Below are 21,177 nucleotides of genomic sequence, written 5' to 3' on the forward strand. Positions count from 1 at the left end.
ATCTAATCTGCCTTAGAAGTCATTGTACATTCATCACTGCTTGTGGCCAATCATGTTTCCTAAGTATTATTAAAACAACATTGCTGGGGCAATTCCTTGAGCACAATTGCCCACAGAGTAGCCCAACATACAAATATGCAGTTTTGCCAACAATAACTATCACATTTTAATGTATTTAATTGAAAATACCAATTCATTTCAAATGTGTGGTGTGTTTAAATTGTTAAGAAAGGTGCTGGAAACATAATTACAATTCCATGTATAGTTTAATTCCAGATACACACAAACTTAAATATATTACACACATTTAATGGAAGTCGTATAAAACCTGAAAATATACATAATGTATGTTTCCTTTAACCTCTGGTGATGACATTTGATTTGGACTCTAAATGAAGCAGCAGGCACTGAAACTGAAAGCGGGTCCTATGGTACTGTGTCATGTGAGCTCAATATAATGATGCTGCGTTTATTTATGGTCTGATTTGGGAAGTTGGAAAGTGGGAATCTAACCTACGTGTGTTTGGGCTACAAAGTCGGAAAAACATGCTCACACTAAACTTTTGCCATTTTCCTTTTCTTAGATTTAGTCTTGCATGAACTACATCTCAAAGACAGTTTACCTCGACATATAACTAATATACTCACAGATGTACTCGTATAGGTGCTATAGATAACATTCAGCCACTAGAGCACCAGCATGTCATTTGCCCAATCGGGTGCATTCCACCTGGGGAACTGCAAGTAGGGAAACATGCCTGTAACATGTAAACAACATTAATTTGATTTAATTTAACACTTTAACTGCCGGAAGACGTGTTTAGGCGTCCTTCCCCGCCATGCTCAAGTTGCCGAAGACGCTGTAACTCGTCTTTGATATCAATATTTCAAAAATCTGTGATCGGAATCATATTTCCTTTCCGGGGCCCTGAGACACAAGTGTGATCTCCTCTCAATCCTCTAGCGGTTCAAGAGCGCCATCTGGTGGCCGATCGGCAGATCGAAACCGGATGTCAACCTTTAACCCGGTAGGACTCACTCCATATGGGGTCCGGGCACTCGCTATCGTTAGAGAGACTCCGTCTTCACACAGTGAACATCGATCGGTGGATATAACTCAAAAAAACAACATGATTTGGACGTATATATTATTATACAACCTGGAAATGGACCGACTATTTCAACATCCCATAATGGAAAACTGTCTACCCCACGCTGATCGCCCAACGGCCCGAGGAGACTGGGGTGAGTTTTAGCGTGTAGTATTACCGTGTTTGACACTAACTGCTATGATGAACATTTTACCCACATTAGATGAATGGTATAACGCTGCCCACGGAATTATAAACGCCCCCTCGCCCATCCGGTCATCATCAGATGACGTGTAGTAACTTCCAGAAGTCCGTCCAGTTGGATTTTTTTATATCGCGCCGATTGCTATCAAACTGTATTTGATCATCAATATAATGCATTTGGGGCTATAAATCACGTTCTGGAGAAAGCTGCAGAAAGAGATTAAAACATACTTATACTTTAGATCATATTTTAGTATGAATATGTGAATGAAAAAGTTTAACGTTCATACACCCTGAACAATACATATAGGACATTGAATGGGCCCTAATAATGGCAATTTAGCAATAGAATTTAAAAAGTTATAGCCCTGCAAAGAAGGGGAACTTCTCCATAGACAAATAGAGCTGGCAACCTATGGTATATCATGAATTTAGCCTTAGGCAATCAAAGTGTTAATTGTCTTGTCGTTATTGTAATTATTATTGTTTTTTTATCCACTTTTTCTCCTATTTTTCTTGTATTTTCCTCCCATCCCAATTTAGTCGTTATGCCAATTCCCCCCTCCCCTTCCTGGTCGTTGCACGCATTTCCCCCCTACTTGCCGGTCTAGGGAGCCCTGAAGTCTATCACATGCTTCCTCCGATACATAGGAGCCACAGCCAGCAGCCTCTTTTCACCTGGCAGCGAGGACTCTCATTGGGTGAGTGTAACGCGTGGGAGGGCACACTACCTCACCCAGATCCCTTCCTCGCTGTGCAGGCGCCCTGACCGACCTGTAGGAGTCGCTGTTTACAACGACCAGATTACCACCCACCGGCTTCCCTCCCGCTGACACTGCCAATTGTGTCAGTATGATGACGGCCAAGCCGGAGGCACCGCTGACAGCTGGATTCGCCCTCACTGGGTGGGATGGGTGGGATTAGGGGATAGGAATGGGGAAGGAAATGGAAGTTGTATAATTTTGATAACTGAAATGTATAAATATGTACTAATTCTTCCAATAAAAAAAGATAAATCTAAAAAAAAAAAAAACATGGTAAAGAGAGCAATACAAATTCCACAAATGTAAAATTTGATTAGATTGAAATGTATTGTCATCATACAGCACAAGTACAGTACAACGAAAAGAAGTTTGGCATCCAACCAGAGTGTAAATGTAGCAGTAAAGTGCAATATCAATGTACAGGTGATAAATTAGTACTATTGAGTGTAGTGCTAATCATATACGTACAGAGTTGTATTATATAAATAGAGACAGTATGAATTAATGAGAACTTTATTTAACAGATTGCAGAATGGGTACAGTACAGCTCAATACACGCAATTGTATTGTAAATGCAGACCAGAGAAAGACGTTTGTCTTGTTTACATCAGGGTCCCCCATTTTCAATTCATAGTGACCAGCAGTAGTTCTTTAGCACCCAAACACTGGGGAGGATATGGGTAGACAGTGGAGCAGTAGGTAGGTATAGTATAAATAGGTAGGTAGGTATAAATTGAGCGACTAGTAGGAACTCCGAGTTGACGTTACAAACATCTCAAAACAAACTGGTCAGACTACTGCTTGACCTTACTCCTAGAACTCACCTCACCCCTGCCCACAGGGGCGGACCTTCCTATAGGCGGTCGCCTAGAGCGCCACCCAGAGGGGGGCGCCAAAAAAAAAAAAATCTCTGTGCAGTTTTGGCGCCCCCCTCTATATTTGCAACCATTATTTTTACATAAAAAAAATTCTAACATAAGGGAAAATGAACCAAAAATCTAAAACGGTCGGTCGGTCTGAGCCTCAGCTTTAGGTGTTCACAGTCAGAACATGCTAGAGCGCTGTGCATTGATGGGTATCGGTCAAGTGTTTATAGAATTGAGCGTTGAGGAAAGAAAGACTAACGTTAGAGAACTATGAAGAGGCAAAAGCCATAAAAATAAAAAATTGGAGTGGTGAATCTCGCCTAGGGCGCCAAATGTGCTAGGTCCGCCCCTGCCTGCCCACGTTGACAACCTAGGATGGCTTATAGACGACAGAGTACAGCAACTTGCAATGGGCCTGGTCTACAAGATACACTACACTACATGACAAAATACCCAACCCCCCCCCCCCTACTACCAACCTCCTACTTACCAACCTCCTCCAATGTACAGTTTCTTCGTCAAATGTATATACTCTATTTTTTAGACTCTTCTTGTATCACAAACAGTACTGTATTTGTAAATCTGGTACGTCATAAATGTCTCTACGGTCTATCTGTATGTCATGATGTATGACTGTCATATGTCACTGAATTGAAAATGGGGGACCCTGATGTAAACGAGACAAGTCTTGAGCCGTACTGTATTGGACCCATTCTGCAATCTGTTAATAAAGTTTTCAATCAATCACTCAATCAACAAGAAGTAAGTGACGTTTTTAATTTTCTCTTTATGGTTTAGGCCTGTATAAGGGCGATGTACACTGTCTGTGTAACCACCTGAAAAGCCAAACGGTGGAAGATTGACAATCAAAGATGTTATTATTTGTATGTTTGTTTGTGAATATAAATGCAAATAAAAATTGAGTTTAAAAAAAAAAAGTGACGTCACTGGAGCTGAACTATCGCGAACGAGAAGCATTCAGCTGCAGAGCCAGCGGCGCTCCCAGGGCCGCTCAGCAGCGCCACCCACCCAATGTGAGATCCGCGCGAGGCCAGAGGATGTACTGTACATACTGTTTACTGTATAAGTAAATTAACTATACGTTTGCTCACACAATATCTTGAATGAATGCGTTTATTTATTTCGAACATAAATTGAAAATAAATAATAATAAAAAACGAGTAATAAACAGATTAAAAAACAAACAACCCCCTTGATTGATTGATTGAAAACTTTATTTAACAGATTGCAGAATGGGTACAATACAGTACGGCTCAATACACACAATTGTTAAGGGGATGCAGACCAGAGAAAGACTTTCGTCTTGTTTACATCAGGGTCCCCCATTTTCAATTCATCATAACATATAATGACATACATGACACAGATATATATCATGAGATTTATGACATACAGATAGACAGTATTCAGAAATCCTTTGTAATAATTGCAACCAACTCTTCTTATTTAGCCCCAACCAAACCATTATTTAAACAACTGCAACTACTCACAATTTATGAGGTCAACAAGTATCAAACAGGGGTTCCAAAGTAATTGGTCTTCCTTTATCTTTGCCTACTTTTTTTTCAAACTTATTTTGAGTTTAATTCTCATTATCATGCACATCTCACAAGAAGAAATAAAGACTTACGCATTCCTTTCTGTAGGACCTCTGTTGCCAAATTCTCATTTGTTTAGTGATGTGGAATGATATACAAAATCTAATAGAAACATGTTCCACTTTAAATATATTTAAAAGAAAGCTTAAAAAAGAACTACAGATCCTGTAGTCTATAGTATCCATGTGTATTTGTGTAAAAAATATTTTTTGTTTTTTTTCAACATTATAATAGTTGTATAATGCTGTATTGTATGTATCTGTGTGTACGAGAGAGGGATATGCGCATGTGTGTTTGTGCATAATGTGGGGGGAGGGGGATTTTTTTGTGTAGTTATCCTATATAGGTTTAAGAGGGGAGGTCGCTTATAAGCCCTTGGGTTTTTTTACCTTTCCTGCACATTTTAACTGTTCTTCTTTTACTTATTTTATTCCAGAATGTATGTTTGTAAGTGCAAATAACAATAAACAAATACAGTATTCAGTATTCAGTATACCTTCACACTCTATTCACCCTCTCCATCATCACCTGGTTCCCTGCAGCCACGGTCAGGGACAAGGCCAAGCTGCAGCGGGTGATACGATCAGCGGAGAGGGTGATCGGCTGCCCCCTTCCCTCCCTCGAGTCCCTACATTCCTCCAGGGCCTTGAGGAGGGCGAGGAAGATCATGGCAGACCCCGCCCACCCGGGTCACAACCTCTTCACCATGCTCCCCCACGGCAGGCGGCTACGGCTGCTCAAGACATTAAAGACCCGCCATAGACTCAGCTTCTTCCCCTCAGCAGCTCGCCTGGTAAACGAGTCAGGTGTCCCCCTGCTCCCCCCCCCCCTCCCCCCTCTATGGCGAGCTGCTAGGGCTGGACCTCTGGACTTGAACTTATAACTTATAATGGTGAATAAAGAAATCTGATTCTGAATTATCTTATGCAACTCATATTCACTCCACAAACTGAAATATACATACATTGTTGAATGAACAGCCTTTTTTTTTTTTTTTACTTTTTCTCCCATTTTCTATTTTTCTTCCATCCCGATTTCGTATTGTCCAATTCTCCCCTCCCCTGTCTCGAACGCTGTTAGGCCATGCCTCCCACAGGCCGGCTGCAATGTGGACGAAGCCTTGCATCACGTGTCCCCTCCGGTACACAAGGAGGCAGCCGTCGCATCTTTTCACCTGCACAGCGCGATCTCAGTGGCGAGGGTCTGCGTGGGAGGGACACGCCGCCCCCGTCGCTTCCTGATTCTACTGCGCAGGCGCACCAACCGACCTGTAGGAGTCGCTGTCCACAACATCCGATCCCCACTCGCCAGCTTCCCACCCCCTAATACTGCCAATTGTATTAGTATGAACGACCAGCCAAGCTGGTAGCAATGCCGATAGCTGGGCTCGAACCCAGCATCTCCTGCATTAGTGGCAAGCGCCTTGCCCACTGCGCCACTTAGCCGCCAACAGCCTGTTTCTTGAAGTTAGACTCTCCTCTAAATTGAACCGTTTGTCGTAGAGACTTGCGGGTTGTACCATTGTACTCAGTAGGGATATCCTCTTTCATTGGTCTATATTGACCACGTCCTTAGGCTGCGCCCCCTTTTTGTATCTTTTGAACCGTTTGTCATAGAGACAATACAGACGGACCCTCTCCCGTTGGCCGGCGGTGCACAGGCATCACCCACACTTTCACAATTTCCCCGCGCAGAATTGTCTCTTTTTTGTCTATTTGTCTAATTGTCTATTTTTTTCTATTTAAATGTTTACATTTAAAACGAAGGTTCGAACGTCCGTTCGAAGAACCCTGACGAAGTTTGAATCCCAAAAACAAGCTTCGAGGACAGCCTTACCATACATATTATTTATATTATTCAAATGGACTCAAACGTGTTCCGTTGTGATGTCACAGTATGTAATAATAGAACATTCTAGCACATTTGTGATGTCACAGTATGATGTCATAATAGGACATTCTAGAACATTTGTGATGTCACAGTATGATGTCATAATCAAACATTCTAGAACATTTGTGATGTGTTGTAACTTGTGTTGTGAACATTTGTGATCTCATTGTGCATCTTGGAACAGTACTGAACAGTACTGAACAGATAGACTAAACAACATATTGGACTGAAACCTGAGACTAAACAACATATTAGACTGAAGCCTGCATTTCTAGACCAATTCAGCCGCACACTATTGTAACACAACAATGCTGGACCTGCGAGTAACACCACCACGGTTCTATTAAAGAACACCACCACGGTTCTATTAAAGAACACCACCACGGTTCTATTAAAGCATCTCTGTGCCAAAAATAAAGGAATGCACGTTAATACTGCTCGGTTTTTGTAATTTACGAATGTTCCCGACATGGCAAAAATGGTTGGGATCGTTATTTTATCGGTCATGTTCTTGTCATCGCAGGTAAGTTGATAAGAGGAACTAAACTGTGTTACTAACATTCAGTGAAGATGCCGTTTATGAGACTAGCAGCTAGCTTCAATATCAACAATATATATATATAACAATATCCAACAATAATAGTCCTTGTTGTGTTTCCAGCTTGTATTCATGTCACCGTGTCTGTTAGCTAGCTCGTAGTGGGGACAGCTAAAGGCTAATGACAACAAGTTGCTTGACTGTGAAATGGGCCAAACACACGTCATCTTTGATTGATTGATTGATTGAAAACTTTATTAACTGATTGCAGAATGGGGACAGTACAGCTCAATACACACGACTGTTAAGGGGATGCAAACCAGAGAAAGACATTCGTCTTGTTTACATCAGGGTCCCCCATTTTCAATTCAACAGGTCAATCTGTTGCCAGGCAATATAGCAAACCAAGGCTCCTTTGACCCAATCTGGTCATTTTAACCAGGTTGGATTATTTTCACTCAAAACATGTATTTTCCCAGCACAGCCTTTATATTTCTATTCAACAGATAAACAGCCAAGCGATTCTGCATATTTCGAATGGATCGACAAGCAAAGAGTACTGCCTGGTTCACATCCACTCCTGGACCCCCCTGGCAGACACCCTGACCACAGCTGTAAGTACTGCCTGGTTCACAACCACTCCTGGACCCCCCTGGCAGACACCCTGACCACAGCTGTAAGTACTGCCTGGTTCACAACCACTCCTGGACCCCCCTGGCAGACACCCTGACCACAGCTGTAAGTACTGCCTGGTTCACAACCACTCCTGGACCCCCCTGGCAGACACCCTGACCACAGCTGTAAGTACTGCCTGGTTCACAACCACTCCTGGACCCCCCTGGCAGACACCCTGACCACAGCTGTAAGTACTGCCTGGTTCACAACCACTCCTGGACCCCCCTGGCAGACACCCTGACCACAGCTGTAAGTCTATAGTGTTCCCTCAGTTACAAAACGACATTACTACTACGTTACTAGTAGAGAGACGTGTTGCTCTGTGCCAGAGGGTTGTGATGGTGGAGCTCATGGCCATATTGAAGGATGGAGATCCTATGTTGTTGGTCACTTTTGTTATAAATAATAATAAGACGATATGCATCCTTGTCATTCATTACAGATTTAAGTTGAATTTGACTTGAAACCTTTATTTATTCCCTAAAAGAGACATTGAGGTTTTACCCTCATTTGCAATGCCTTCGAGATTACAAATTAAAATGGTAAATGGTGTATTTATTTATATATAGTGCTTTTATCCAAAGCGCTTTACAATTTTGTTCCTCACATTCACCCGTTCACTCACACATTCACAAACCGACAGCGGAGGCGACCATGCAAGGTGCCAACCTGCTCATCAGGAGCAGTTAGGGGTTAAGTGTCTTGCTCAAGGACACTTCGACACGCTGCCCGCGAGGAGCGGGAATCGAACCGGGAACCTCTGGATTCCCAGACGACCGCTCTACCTCCTGAGTCACTGATCATTCCATTGGATGAAATTGGAGAAGACCTCTCCGTTGTGAAATATAAACAAATTAGACTACATTTACATTTACATTTAGTCATTTAGCTGACGCTTTTATCCAAAGCGACTTACAAGTTCTGTACGACAAGCCATCAGGAAGGGCACAACTCTATCAGCTGAGCAACAATGTTCATCAAAGTGTTGAGTGCTACAGTGTAGGTTAGTTTATTAGGACAAGTGCATGACAGTACGGTTAGTTAGGGTTAGATTTTTTTTTTTTTTTTTTTTTTTTTTTTTTTTTTTAATTGTTAACTATGCTAATTGTTGTTTCCTTCAACCCACTGCTCCCATGTCCAGACGTCCTACCCGCTGGTGAACCTGACCTCCACGGTGCTGTGCGACGACCCCTCGGGGGTCAGCCTGCAGGGCAAGGCGGTGGTGGTGCGGAGTGGAGACTGTACCTTCAGCGAGAAGGCGAAGGTTGCTGAGCGCCTCGGGGCTCTGGCCCTGCTCATCGCCAGCAACACGACGCTGGTAGGCCATCATCTCTATTACAGCAGTAGACTCTAGGGCTGCACCCAATACTTCCATCATCAATATTACAGCAGTAGACTCTAGGGCTGCACCCAATACTTCCATCATCTCTATTACAGCAGTAGACTCCAGGGCTGCACCCAATACTTCCATCATCTCTATTACAGCAGTAGACTCTAGGGCTGCACCCAATACTTCCATCATCTCTATTACAGCAGTAGACTCTAGGGCTGCACCCAATACTTCCATCATCTCTATTACAGCAGTAGACTCCAGGGCTGCACCCAATACTTCCATCATCTCTATTACAGCAGTAGACTCCAGGGCTGCACCCAATACTTCCATCATCTCTATTACAGCAGTAGACTCCAGGGCTGCACCCAATACTTCCATCATCTCTATTACAGCAGTAGACTCCAGGGCTGCACCCAATACTTCCATCATCTCTATTACAGCAGTAGACTCCAGGGCTGCACCCAATACTTCCATCATCTCTATTACAGCAGTAGACTCTAGGGCTGCACCCAATACTTCCATCATCTATTACAGCAGTAGACTCCAGGGCTGCACCCAATACTTCCATCATCTCTATTACAGCAGTAGACTCTAGGGCTGCACCCAATACTTCCATCATCTCTATTACAGCAGTAGACTCCAGGGCTGCACCCAATACTTCCATCATCTCTATTACAGCAGTAGACTCCAGGGCTGCACCCAATACTTCCATCATCTCTATTACAGCAGTAGACTCCAGGGCTGAACCCAATACTTCCATCATCTCTATTACAGCAGTAGACTCCAGGGCTGCACCCAATACTTCCATCATCTCTATTACAGCAGTAGACTCTAGGGCTGAACCCAATACTTCCATCATCTCTATTACAGCAGTAGACTCCAGGGCTGCACCCAATACTTCCATCATCTCTATTACAGCAGTAGACTCCAGGGCTGCACCCAATACTTCCATCATCTCTATTACAGCAGTAGACTCCAGGGCTGCACCCAATACTTCCATCATCTCTATTACAGCAGTAGACTCCAGGGCTGCACCCAATACTTCCAAGCTTCATTCATAACGTTGACATTTGAATTCTAAATCAACATTAGAATATTTTTTTCTCTCTCTCTATATATATATATATTTAATTTATATATATTTTTTATGTGTCTATTCATTCTGTTTAAACCGATGGGGTTTTTGTTCACAGTTGCAGATAAAGATTAGGCTTATTATAGTATTATACTATTATAGTATATGACTCGTCATACAAATGTAAATAAAACATTTATCATAAATGATGTAGCCTATCTGCATCCGCTCGGCGCTCCATCAAGACGTCACCATCACGTTCGTACCAACCGTGCCCTTATTGGATTATTTATGTTGATGAAGCTGATGAGTTATATTCATTAAAGAAAGTTGATTTAAAAATTTAAAAAAGACAAATTTAATCAGATGAATCACTTTATTCAAATTGAGGATTTTGTTTGAGGATAAAAATATATATATGATTACGTCATAAAATATGACGACAGACATTCAAAGCTTCATTCGAAAACTTCAATAGAAGCTTCGAATGTAAAAAGAAAAATGACATACGGTACAGCCCTAGTAGATTCAGATGTATTGTCATCATGCAGCACACGTACAACAACGAAAATAAGTTGGCATCTAACCAGAGTGCAAATGTAACAGTAAAGTGCAATAACAATATACAAGTGATTACATGTGATGTGTATAACAAGCTACTGAGTAATTATGCTAAACTGATTTACAGTGATACAGGTATACACAGATATAACTATGGTATAGTTCTGGTTTGGGAATAGCACTGCACAAGACCGTAGCAGACTACAAAGAGTGACACGTTCAGCCGAACGCACAATTGGAGGGGGGCTTCCCACCCTCCAGAACATTTACAACAAGCGGTGCAAGGGGAAGGCTAAGAGAATTATTAAGGACTCGAGCCACCCGAACAACTGCCTCTTTGAACTGCTGCGGTCAGGCAAGCGATACCGGAGTCTTAAGGCGAGCACAGAAAGACTCAGAAGAAGCTTCTATCCCCAGGCCATCAGGCTGCTAAACGAACAATAAACACTATGCAACAACCATCAAATGCACACAGCACACACACCCACACGCACACACTCACTCAAACAAACAACACACTGCAGCACCCACTCTCCACACTTTAGATCACACAAACACACTTTACACTTTATATTTATTGATAAAGGATTTGCACTACAACTCGTACACCTACTGTGAATTGTACCTAAATTGCACCTCGTCCCATTTCTGCCTTGCACTATATAGTATTGTATATTAGTACACTGCACAGTATTGTATATTGTATGGTAACTACGTCTATTCTGCATCGAACATTGTACATATGTCTAAACTGAACACTGTGACCTCATTTTTTTTACTTCTAATTTTACTATGTTATTTTATTTCATACTTATCTTGTCTTGCACAGTCTCTGGAGCGTAACAGTAAGAAGCATTTTGTATAAAAGTATTCTGTACTTCTGTATGACAAATATTAAAGAAACTTGAAACTATACTGGTGGCCAGTGGTATAACAAAGTATACTGGCCAGTGGTATAATGAGTAAGCATAGGTATGGGATATACACAGATATAGTAATATATGTGGAAACACCACAGCACAGAGACTGCCCTCACCAAGGTCACCAACGGCCTCCTCATTGCCACCGACTCCGGTCACATCAAACTCAATAGCAAGAAGACAGAGCTCATGGTTGTGGCCAAGCAGTCACTGCTCCGGAAGGTTGAAGATCTCCTAGAAGTGGATGGCTGCTCAATCCACCCTTCCCCAGAAGTCCGCAACCTGGGTGTCTTACTGGACTCCACCCTCTCTTTTCATTCTCACATCAAATCAATCACCAAATCTGCTTTCTTCCACCTCAGGAACATATAACTCCGGCCATCTCTCCCTGACTCCGTGGCAGAGACACTCATACACTCCTTTGTCACCTCCCGTCTGGACATGCAAACTCTGTTCTTGTAGGGCTACCCAGCAATGCCCTGAACAGGCTGCAGTATGTCCAGAATTCTGCTGCCAGGGTTCTCACCCGCACCAAGCCCTGGCACCACATCACCCCCACCCTCATCCACCGCCACTGGCTTCCAGTCAAGTCCTGCATCAATTTTAAGTTCCTCCTCATCACCTACAAAGCCCTTCACTCCCTTGCCCCCCGGCCGGTACCTAGCTGACCTCCTCCATCCCTACATCCCGCCCCGGAGGCTGCGGTCCTCTGACTCCGGTCTCCTCTCCATCCCCACCACCAACCTGCACACTGTCGGTCCCTGCAGAGCCTTCTCTGTTGCCGCACCCACCCTCTGGAACTCCCTCCCTCCAGACATCCGTAATGCTACATCCCTGGACTCATTCAAATCTCAACTCAAAACTCACCTCTTCACCAAATGTATTAATGACTCTGCCTGATTTCCCTCTTTCCTTTTCTTTTTTATTTGATTTGTTCCTCTGATCTCCTTCCCCTTAGTTGCCCCCCCCCCCCCCCCCCCCACCGTAAAGCGCCCTGGGTCTCATGAAAGGTGCTATATAAATCCAAGAAATTATTATTATTATTATTATTATTATTATTATTATTATTATTATTATATACAGGTACTGTATAGAACAATAACATCAAACAAGTGTGGACTGGAATGCAGACCATAACCGGCATTAAACCGGCAGGGGGAAGGGGAGTGGATGGAGATGTGGACCGGGCTAATGAGCTAAACCTGTTTTACAATAGGTTTGATACAGCGGCCCCGGCCAGTCTGGCCCCCCTCCCCCCGACACTACTCCAGTTGCCCTGCCCACCCCCACACCTCTCAGCCCTTCAACTCGAGCAACCCCCTCCCTCCCCCCAACTGCCCACGCCCCCTCATCTCTGGTGCAGCCTGCCTGCCCCCCGCGGCTTGACGACCCGCTCCTCCCCCAACACCTGAGACCCCCACAGTGTGGCTCTCTGCAGACCAGGTGAGTACACAGCTGAGCAAGTTACACGCAGGCAAGGCTGCAGGTCCTGATGGGGTGAGCCCAAAGGTACTCAAAACCTGTGCCTCTCAGCTGTGTGATGTGCTCCAGCTCATATTCAATATGAGCCTGAGGCCCTGTCCACACGAGCGCTGGATTTAATGTAACCGAAGTTTGAAAAAAATATACCTCTGTCCACACAGGTGAACAACCGCATATAACCACGTACTCACGGCCGCTGGAAAACCAGCAAACCGATACATGCAGTACAATGTCAAAGCAGTAGGCGGCGATGTTGTTCAGACATGAAGGCCATTTCAACCAATCAGAAAAGGTTGAACGCTCACTACACTTCCTGTTTAGCCGCCATCTTTAAATGTAATTTTGCCAACGGAGGATATATTTTTCAGCAAAGAAAGAAACTGCAATAAAAGTGCAATAAAGAAACGGATACATCCACTGTGTGTTCTGCCTCTCATTTGTTGATGAAACAAAACCATCAGCAACACAATTTACCACCAAGAGCGGATAGTTTAGTCTCACAAAAGACCGCCGGTGTTGTTAGCTACATGCTAATGTGAATGGCTATATCTATGTATAGTATATAGCTTAAATGCTAACGTAATGTGGTAACGTTACCGCTATGAATGGATGCAAACGTTATTTAACACATTGCAGAATGGGTACAATACAATACGGCTCAATACAAACAATTGTTAAGGGGATGCAGTCTGGACTGGGTTCCTTATAACAAAACTTGACAACACATGAGTTTAGTTTAGCCGCAGCTACAGGTTTTACTCGGGTCGGGTCAGGAATGCGACAAGAGACATCAGTCGATCACAACACTCTTCAACACAGACGATACGTTTCGAACAAAAGTTTGTTACAATCATTTTCATATAACGCTACTTCTCAAGTTTCTCAAGTTTCTTTAATAGTTGTCATACAGAAGTACAGAATACTTTTGTACAAAATGCTTCTTACTGTTGCGCTCCAGAGACTGTGCATGACAAGATAAGTATGAAATAAAAACATAGTAAAAATTAGAAGAAAAAAAAAGGTCACAGTGTTCAGTTTAGACATATGTACAATGTTCGTAGACGTAGTTACCATACAATATACAATACTGTGCAGTGTACTAATATACAATACTATATAGTGCAAGGCATAAATGGACGAGGTGCAGTTTAGGTACAATTCACAGTAGGTGTACGAGTTGTAGTGCAAATCCTTTATCAATAAATATAAAGTGTAAGTGTGTTTGTGTGATCTAAAGTGTGGAGAGTGGGTGCTGCAGTGTGTTGTTTGTTTGAGTGAGTGTGTGTGTGCGTGTGGGTGTGTGTGCTGTGTGCATTTGATGGTTGTTGCATAGTGATTATTGTTCGTTTAGCGATTATTGTTCGTTTAGCAGCCTGATGGCCTGGGGATAGAAGCTCCTTCTGAGTCTTTCTGTGCTCGCCATAAGACTCCGGTATCGCTTGCCTGACGGCAGCAGTTCAAAGAGGCAGTTGTTCGGGTGGCTCGAGTCCTTAATAATTCTCTTAGCCTTCCCCTTGCACCGCTTGTTGTAAATGTTCTGGAGGGTGGGAAGCCCCCCTCTAATTGTGCGTTCGGCTGAACGTGTCACTCTTTGTAGTCTGCTACGGTCTTGTGCAGTGCTATTCCCAAACCAGGAGGTGATGTTGCCGGTCAGGATGCTCTCTATTGTACATGAGTAGAAGTTCCTAAGGATCTTCTGACTGACTTGGAACTTCCTTAGGCGCCTGAGGAAGTAGAGGCGTTGTCGTGCCTTCTTCACAACACTGTCAATGTGTGTGGTCCATGTCAAGTCCTCGGATATGTGGGCTCCGAGGTACTTGAAACTGTTCACTCTCTCAACTGGTGCCCCGTGTTGGGACAGCTCTGCTGTAAACACTGGTGCAGCTGGCTCTGCTCTAATCTCTCTACCCCGCGCTAGGTTGCTAACTTGCTATTGTTTGACAGTCTGCCGTGAACATGGGAAATAATTGCGACAGCTCTGCTGTAAACACTGGGAATAACCTCGGTTGCTATGCCCACACGCAACTGCAAAACCGCAAAACTTCACCCTGGACTCCGGTTTTCAAGACCGCGGTTGCAGTGTAGCAAATCCCCGGTTGTGTGTGCCCGAACAGTGCAACTGCGCACATACAATCATGGTTATATTAAATCCAGCGCTCGTGTGGACAGGGCCTGAGGCTGCAGAGAGTCCCGACACTGTGGAAAACCTGTGTGGTCCCTGTCCCTAAGTGCCCGCGTCCCAGCACATCCAAGGACTACAGGCCGGTGGCTCTAACCTCTCACATAATGAAGACCATGGAGAGGTTAGTCCTGGAGCAACTCCGCCCGGTGACCAAACCCCACCTAGACCCACTCCAGTTCGCCTACCAGCCCCGACTGGGGGTAGAGGATGCTGTCATCTACCTGCTGAACCGAGCCTACACTCACCTAGACAAGCCGGGGAGCACTGTGAGAGTCATGTTCTTTGACTTCTCCAGTGCTTTTGATACCATAAGGTCTGGGCTGCTGGGTGAGAAGTTGGAGGCGATGCAGGTAGAGGCCCCCCTGGTGTCCTGGTTTGTGGACTATCTGACGGGCAGACCACCGTATGTGCGCCTACGGAGCTGTGTGTCAGACAGACTGGTCAGCAACACCGGGGCCCCGCAGGGGACAGTCCTCTCTCCCTTCCTCTTCACTGTCTACACCAACGACTTCCACTATCGGTCAGAGTCCTGCCACCTCCAGAAGTTTTCTGATGACTCTGCGATAGTGGGATGTATAAAGGATGGTGACGAGAGGGAATACCGGGAACTGGTAGTGGACTTCGTCACATGGTGCGATAAAAACCACCTGCAGCTAAATGTGGCGAAGACCAAGGAACTGGTTGTGGAGCTGGGGAGGAGGAGGAGTGCACCTGTGACCCCCGTTTCCATCAGGGGAGTTGATGTGGACATGGTTGAGGTGTACAAATATCTCTGTGTGCACGTCGACAACAAACTGAACGGGTCAAAACATGCAGAGGCACTGTACAAGAAGGGCCAGAGCCGACTCTACTTCCTCAGAAGGCTGAGATCCTTCAATGTATGTACAAGGATGTTGAGGATGTTCTATGAGTCGGTGGTGGCAGGCGCCTTCTTGTACGCTGTGACCTGCTGGGGCAGCGGACTGAGAGCAGGGGACACAACCAGGCTGGATAAGCTGGTCAGGAAGGCCAGTAGCGTGGTTGGGGTGGAGCTGGACTCCCTAGCGAGGGTGGCAGAGAGGAGGAGCCTGGCTAAGACCGCACTGCACAAGACCGTAGCAGACTACAAAGAGTGACACGTTCAGCCGAACGCACAATTAGAGGGGGGCTTCCCACCCTCCAGAACATTTACAACAAGCGGTGCAAGGGGAAGGCTAAGAGAATTATTAAGGACTCGAGCCACCCGAACAACTGCCTCTTTGAACTGCTGCCGTCAGGCAAGCGATACCGGAGTCTTATGGCGAGCACAGAAAGACTCAGAAGGAGCTTCTATCCCCAGGCCATCAGGCTGCTAAACGAACAATAATCGCTAAACGAACAATAATCACTATGCAACAACCATCAAATGCACACAGCACACACACCCACACGCACACACACACTCACTCAAACAAACAACACACTGCAGCACCCACTCTCCACACTTTAGATCACACAAACACACTTACACTTTATATTTATTGATAAAGGATTTGCACTACAACTCGTACACCTACTGTGAATTGTACCTAAACTGCACCTCGTCCATTTATGCCTTGCACTATATAGTATTGTATATTAGTACACTGCACAGTATTGTATATTGTATGGTAACTACGTCTACGAACATTGTACATATGTCTAAACTGAACACTGTGACCTCTTTTTTTTTCTTCTAATTTTTACTATGTTTTTATTTCATACTTATCTTGTCATGCACAGTCTCTGGAGCGCAACAGTAAGAAGCATTTTGTACAAAAGTATTCTGTACTTCTGTATGACAACTATTAAAGAAACTTGAAACTTGAAACTTGAAAGCTCCAGGCCATCAGGGAAAACCCCTCCCACCCACTATACACAGACTTGGCTGACAGGAGGAGCATGTTCAGTGCTAGGCTCACACTACATAAATGCAGCACTGAACGGCACAGGAAGTCCTTCATTCCAACAGCCATCAGACTATACAATGCATCACTGTGCCTCACTGCATCACTGAGCACAGTGGCAGCTCCATAGTGGCAGGAGGCCGCGACTAGCGGCCTCCAGGCTCCACAACAGGGGGCAGCGACTGCTGCCATACATTGACCTAGGACTAATAGGAACCCAAGGAGGACAATAACACTACCTTAGGCATACTGCACCTTATGTGGATACTGTGATACTGTGAATAATGTATATTTCAGTTAGTTAGATAGTAAATTATATTGACCTATTTGTTTACACTGCTTGTGTTGTTTTTACTACCTGTACCCCCCCCCCATGCTGCTATGATGCCTCTCAGTATATTTTTACTGTATTTATTTACTGTATATTTTATTCCATTTTTATTCTATTTTACTCTACTCTTATCCTAGGCAACTTGATTTGATTTGTTTTATTATTCTAATTCGTGACCTGTTCTGTCTAAATGTTTAAATGTTGAGCGATTTGCAGTGTCAAATTTCCCACGGGATAATAAAAGTATTTCTATTCTATTCTAGTCTATTCTATACTGTATGTATACAGGTATGTGAACAGGGATATATGCAGATATAGATGCAGCTTCCTTATGATGTTGGGGTATTCATCTGAAACAGGCTCCCATGGTGCTTAGCGTAAGGGGCGGGGCTTCTCTCTGTTCATCTGAAAAAGGCTCCCATGGTGCTTACCATAAGGGGCGGGGCTTCTCTCTGTTAATCTGAAACAGGCTCCCATGGTGCTTAGCATAAGGGGCGGGGCTTCTCTCTTAATCTGAAACAGGCTCCCATGGTGTTTAGCGTAAGGGGCGGGGCTTCTCTCTATTCATCTGAAACAGGCTCCCATGGTGCTTAGCGTAAGGGGCGGGGCTTCTCTCTGTTCATCTGAAACAGGCTCCCATGGTGCTTAGCGTAAGGGGCGGGGCTTCTCTCTGTTCATCTGCAAAGAACATTCCTGTTTTCCTGATTTTCCCCAACTGCTTTTGTTTTGCTATTGAACTGGTCTGATTGGTTCTCCATTGTGCCAATCAAATGTTATGTTTGTTGACCCGTGCCCCCCCCCCCCCCCCCCCCCCCCCTCTGGTCCCTCAGGCGACACCATCTGCTAACGTCACAGAATACGACAAGGTGCGCATTCCTCTGGCGCTCATGAGATACAGGGACTTCCTGGACGCACAGCAGGTGAGTCACCTCCACCTCCTCCACTGACTGACTCCTCATCAGTCTGCTGCCTTCCAACTAGGGCTGGGCAATTAATCGGAAAAAAATCACGATCTCGATTCTTAGACCTATCTAATTTCTAAGTTATGACGATTTTTTTTTAACACTTTGGGTGCCAGAGGACGCTTTTAGGCGTCCTTCCCCGCCATGCTCAAGGTGCCGAGGACGCCGTAACTCGTCTTTGATATCAATATTTCAAAAATCTGTGATCTGATTCATATTTCCATCCGCTGGCCTGAGACCCACCAACAAGCCCCACTGAACCCTCTAGCGGTTCAAGAGCGCCATCTGGTGGCCGATCGGCGCAATCGCCTAACAGGATGTTACATGGACGATGTGCTATTCACCTATATTACTTCCGGGCACTCTGTATTTGTCCCGGCATTCTAGCTCGTCACAATACATAGCGATCCGTTTCCAATAACTCGATAAACAACATGATTTGGACGTATATACTATTATACAAGCTGGAAATGGACCCGATATTTCGACATCCCATAATAGGTAAATGACTGTTCCACGCTCATCGCCCAACGGCGCGAGGAAGATACGGTAAGATTCAGCGTTATTTTTCAATGTCTCCTATACTAACCGATCCGATGAACATATGACCCACACTAGATGAATGGTATAATGTTGCCCACGGAATTATAAACGCCCCCTCACCCATCCGGTCAACATCAGATGACGTGTAGTAACTTCTAGAACCATGTCTAGTTGGAATTTTTTATATCGCGCCGATTGCCATCAAACTGTATTTCATCATCAATATAATGCATTTGGGGCTATAAATCACGTTCTGGAGAAAGCTGCAGAAAGAGATGAAAACATACTTATACATTAGACCATACTTTAGTATGAATATGTGAATTAAAAAGTTTAACGTTGCTTCACCCTGAACAATACATATAGGACATTGAATGGGCCCTAATAATGGCAATTTAGCAATAGAATTTAAAAAGTTATAGCCCTGCAAAGAAGGGGAATTTCTCCATAGACAAATAGAGCCGGCAACCTATGGTATATAATGAATTTAGCCTTAGGCAATCAAAGTGTTAATAAAAAAAAAATATATGTTTTATTATTATTATTTTTTACTTTTTACTTTACTTTTTTAAATGATGACGATTCTGACTTGAGTTATTTTGTATGTTACAAGAGACTTAAGTTTAAGTCAAGCACTTTCATATATGTTATGTTTAAGTTTAAGTCAAGCACTTTCATATATGTTATGTTGTCTGTTTAAGAAAGAGTGCAATAAATGATTTTATTGAAAAAATAAGAATCGTGTGAGCGAATCGTGATCTCAATTCTTAGAGAGAAAAATCGTGATTCACATTTTAGCAAGAATCGCCCAGCCCTTCTTCCAACTGGTCACTAATCCAACTGTATCAGTTCCAACTGGTCACTAATTCAAGTACTATCCATTAGGGGTGTAACGACGCATCGATTAATCGAAATGCATCGATTCTAATGTGTTACAATTAATGTTTTCTTTTTGTGTGTATTGTTTTTATTGACCTATAGTCCATTCATGCTGAGTGAATCAGTTCCCCCAGCCACATTTGTGTATTAAATTTTTTTTGGGGAATTAACTGATAGAAAATTTATCGAAAATTAATTGAATCGAATCGAATCACGTTCAAATGAAGAGATTTCATGATGCATTGAATCCTTGCCTGAATAATCGTAATCGAATCGAATTGTTGTGGGGTCGAATTGTTACACCCCTATTTTCCATGCTAGTCTACCCCTACTTTCCGTGTAGACTACCACATGTCTCCTGTGTCGGCCTGGGGAGGGTGTAGACTACCACATGTCTCCTCTGTTGGTCTGGGGAGGGTGTAGACTACCACATGTCTCCTCTGTTGGTCTGGGGAGGGTGTAGACTACCACATGTCTCCTCTGTTGGTCTGGGGAGGGTGTAGACTACCACATGCTGCCCTACTGTCAGTCTGGGGAGGGTGTAGACCAGGGGTAGGCAACCCTAGGCACGCGTGCCTGCATAGGCACGCGGGGGCATTTGCATAGGCACAGGGGGCAGCAGTAATAAAAAAAATAAAAAAAAAAAAAAAGTATACAATATAATAGTAACAATTCTTTTTTTTTTGTATTTTTTTTTGTATTATTTTTTAAACATATAAACAAACATGACAACACACGATAAGATACACAAGCATTAATACACAGTGTATATCCAACGAAATTACCATTTATACCAATGTCTTATACAGGATATACCCCTAATACCTGTTATCTAAAAACCTACACACATATGCTCCAGCTCGAACCCCCCCCTCCCGGACCCCTCTTTGGATAGTACCTCCATTATCCCTTGCTCCTAACCAGACACTACCATTATAAGCTAGCTTTTATTCTCTCCACCACTTCTAACCACATTGTCATTTTGGATTCATTGAGACCCAGAATTCTTGCTGTAGATATTTCTTGATAAATCACATCGAGATATGTAAGAAACCAAACTCATTCAATAGTAATACAGAGGGGTGTACAGGTATATTCCAAGATAAGAGTTTTGATAATTGTTGGGTCACATCTTTCCAGAATATCTTAACTGGTGGGCAGTCCCAGTACATGTGCATAAATGTCCCTTCATCCCCATTTGTACATTGGGAGCATTTGGAGTCTTGTTTAAGACCCATTCTGTTCAGTCTTATAGGAGTCAAGTATGTCCTGTGAATATAGTTAAGATTGATTTGTTGATGGTCCGGGTTCCTTGATGTAAGTCGGACATTTGCCCAGGCTTCTTGCCAATCAAAGTC

At 43.8% G+C, this 21,177-nt stretch overlaps 1 protein-coding gene across 1 annotated transcript in view; it reads left to right on the top strand.

The window, feature by feature from the left end:
- Positions 1-6,871: 6,871 nt before the first annotated feature.
- The window catches only part of LOC311247274 (signal peptide peptidase-like 2A), a 74,579-nt gene continuing 60,273 nt past the window's right edge, over positions 6,872-21,177 (top strand). The window contains exons 1-4 of the mRNA XM_084337634.1: positions 6,872-6,957; positions 7,479-7,586; positions 8,789-8,965; positions 18,266-18,355. Coding sequence (XP_084193760.1) covers positions 6,904-6,957; positions 7,479-7,586; positions 8,789-8,965; positions 18,266-18,355 — 429 coding nt within the window. The 5' untranslated portion in view covers positions 6,872-6,903. The remainder of the gene's footprint in view (positions 6,958-7,478; positions 7,587-8,788; positions 8,966-18,265; positions 18,356-21,177) is intronic.

The sequence above is a fragment of the Notolepis coatsorum genome, assembly GCF_963971535.1.
Source record: "Notolepis coatsorum genome assembly, chromosome: 20".
NCBI lineage: Eukaryota > Metazoa > Chordata > Actinopteri > Aulopiformes > Paralepididae > Notolepis > Notolepis coatsorum.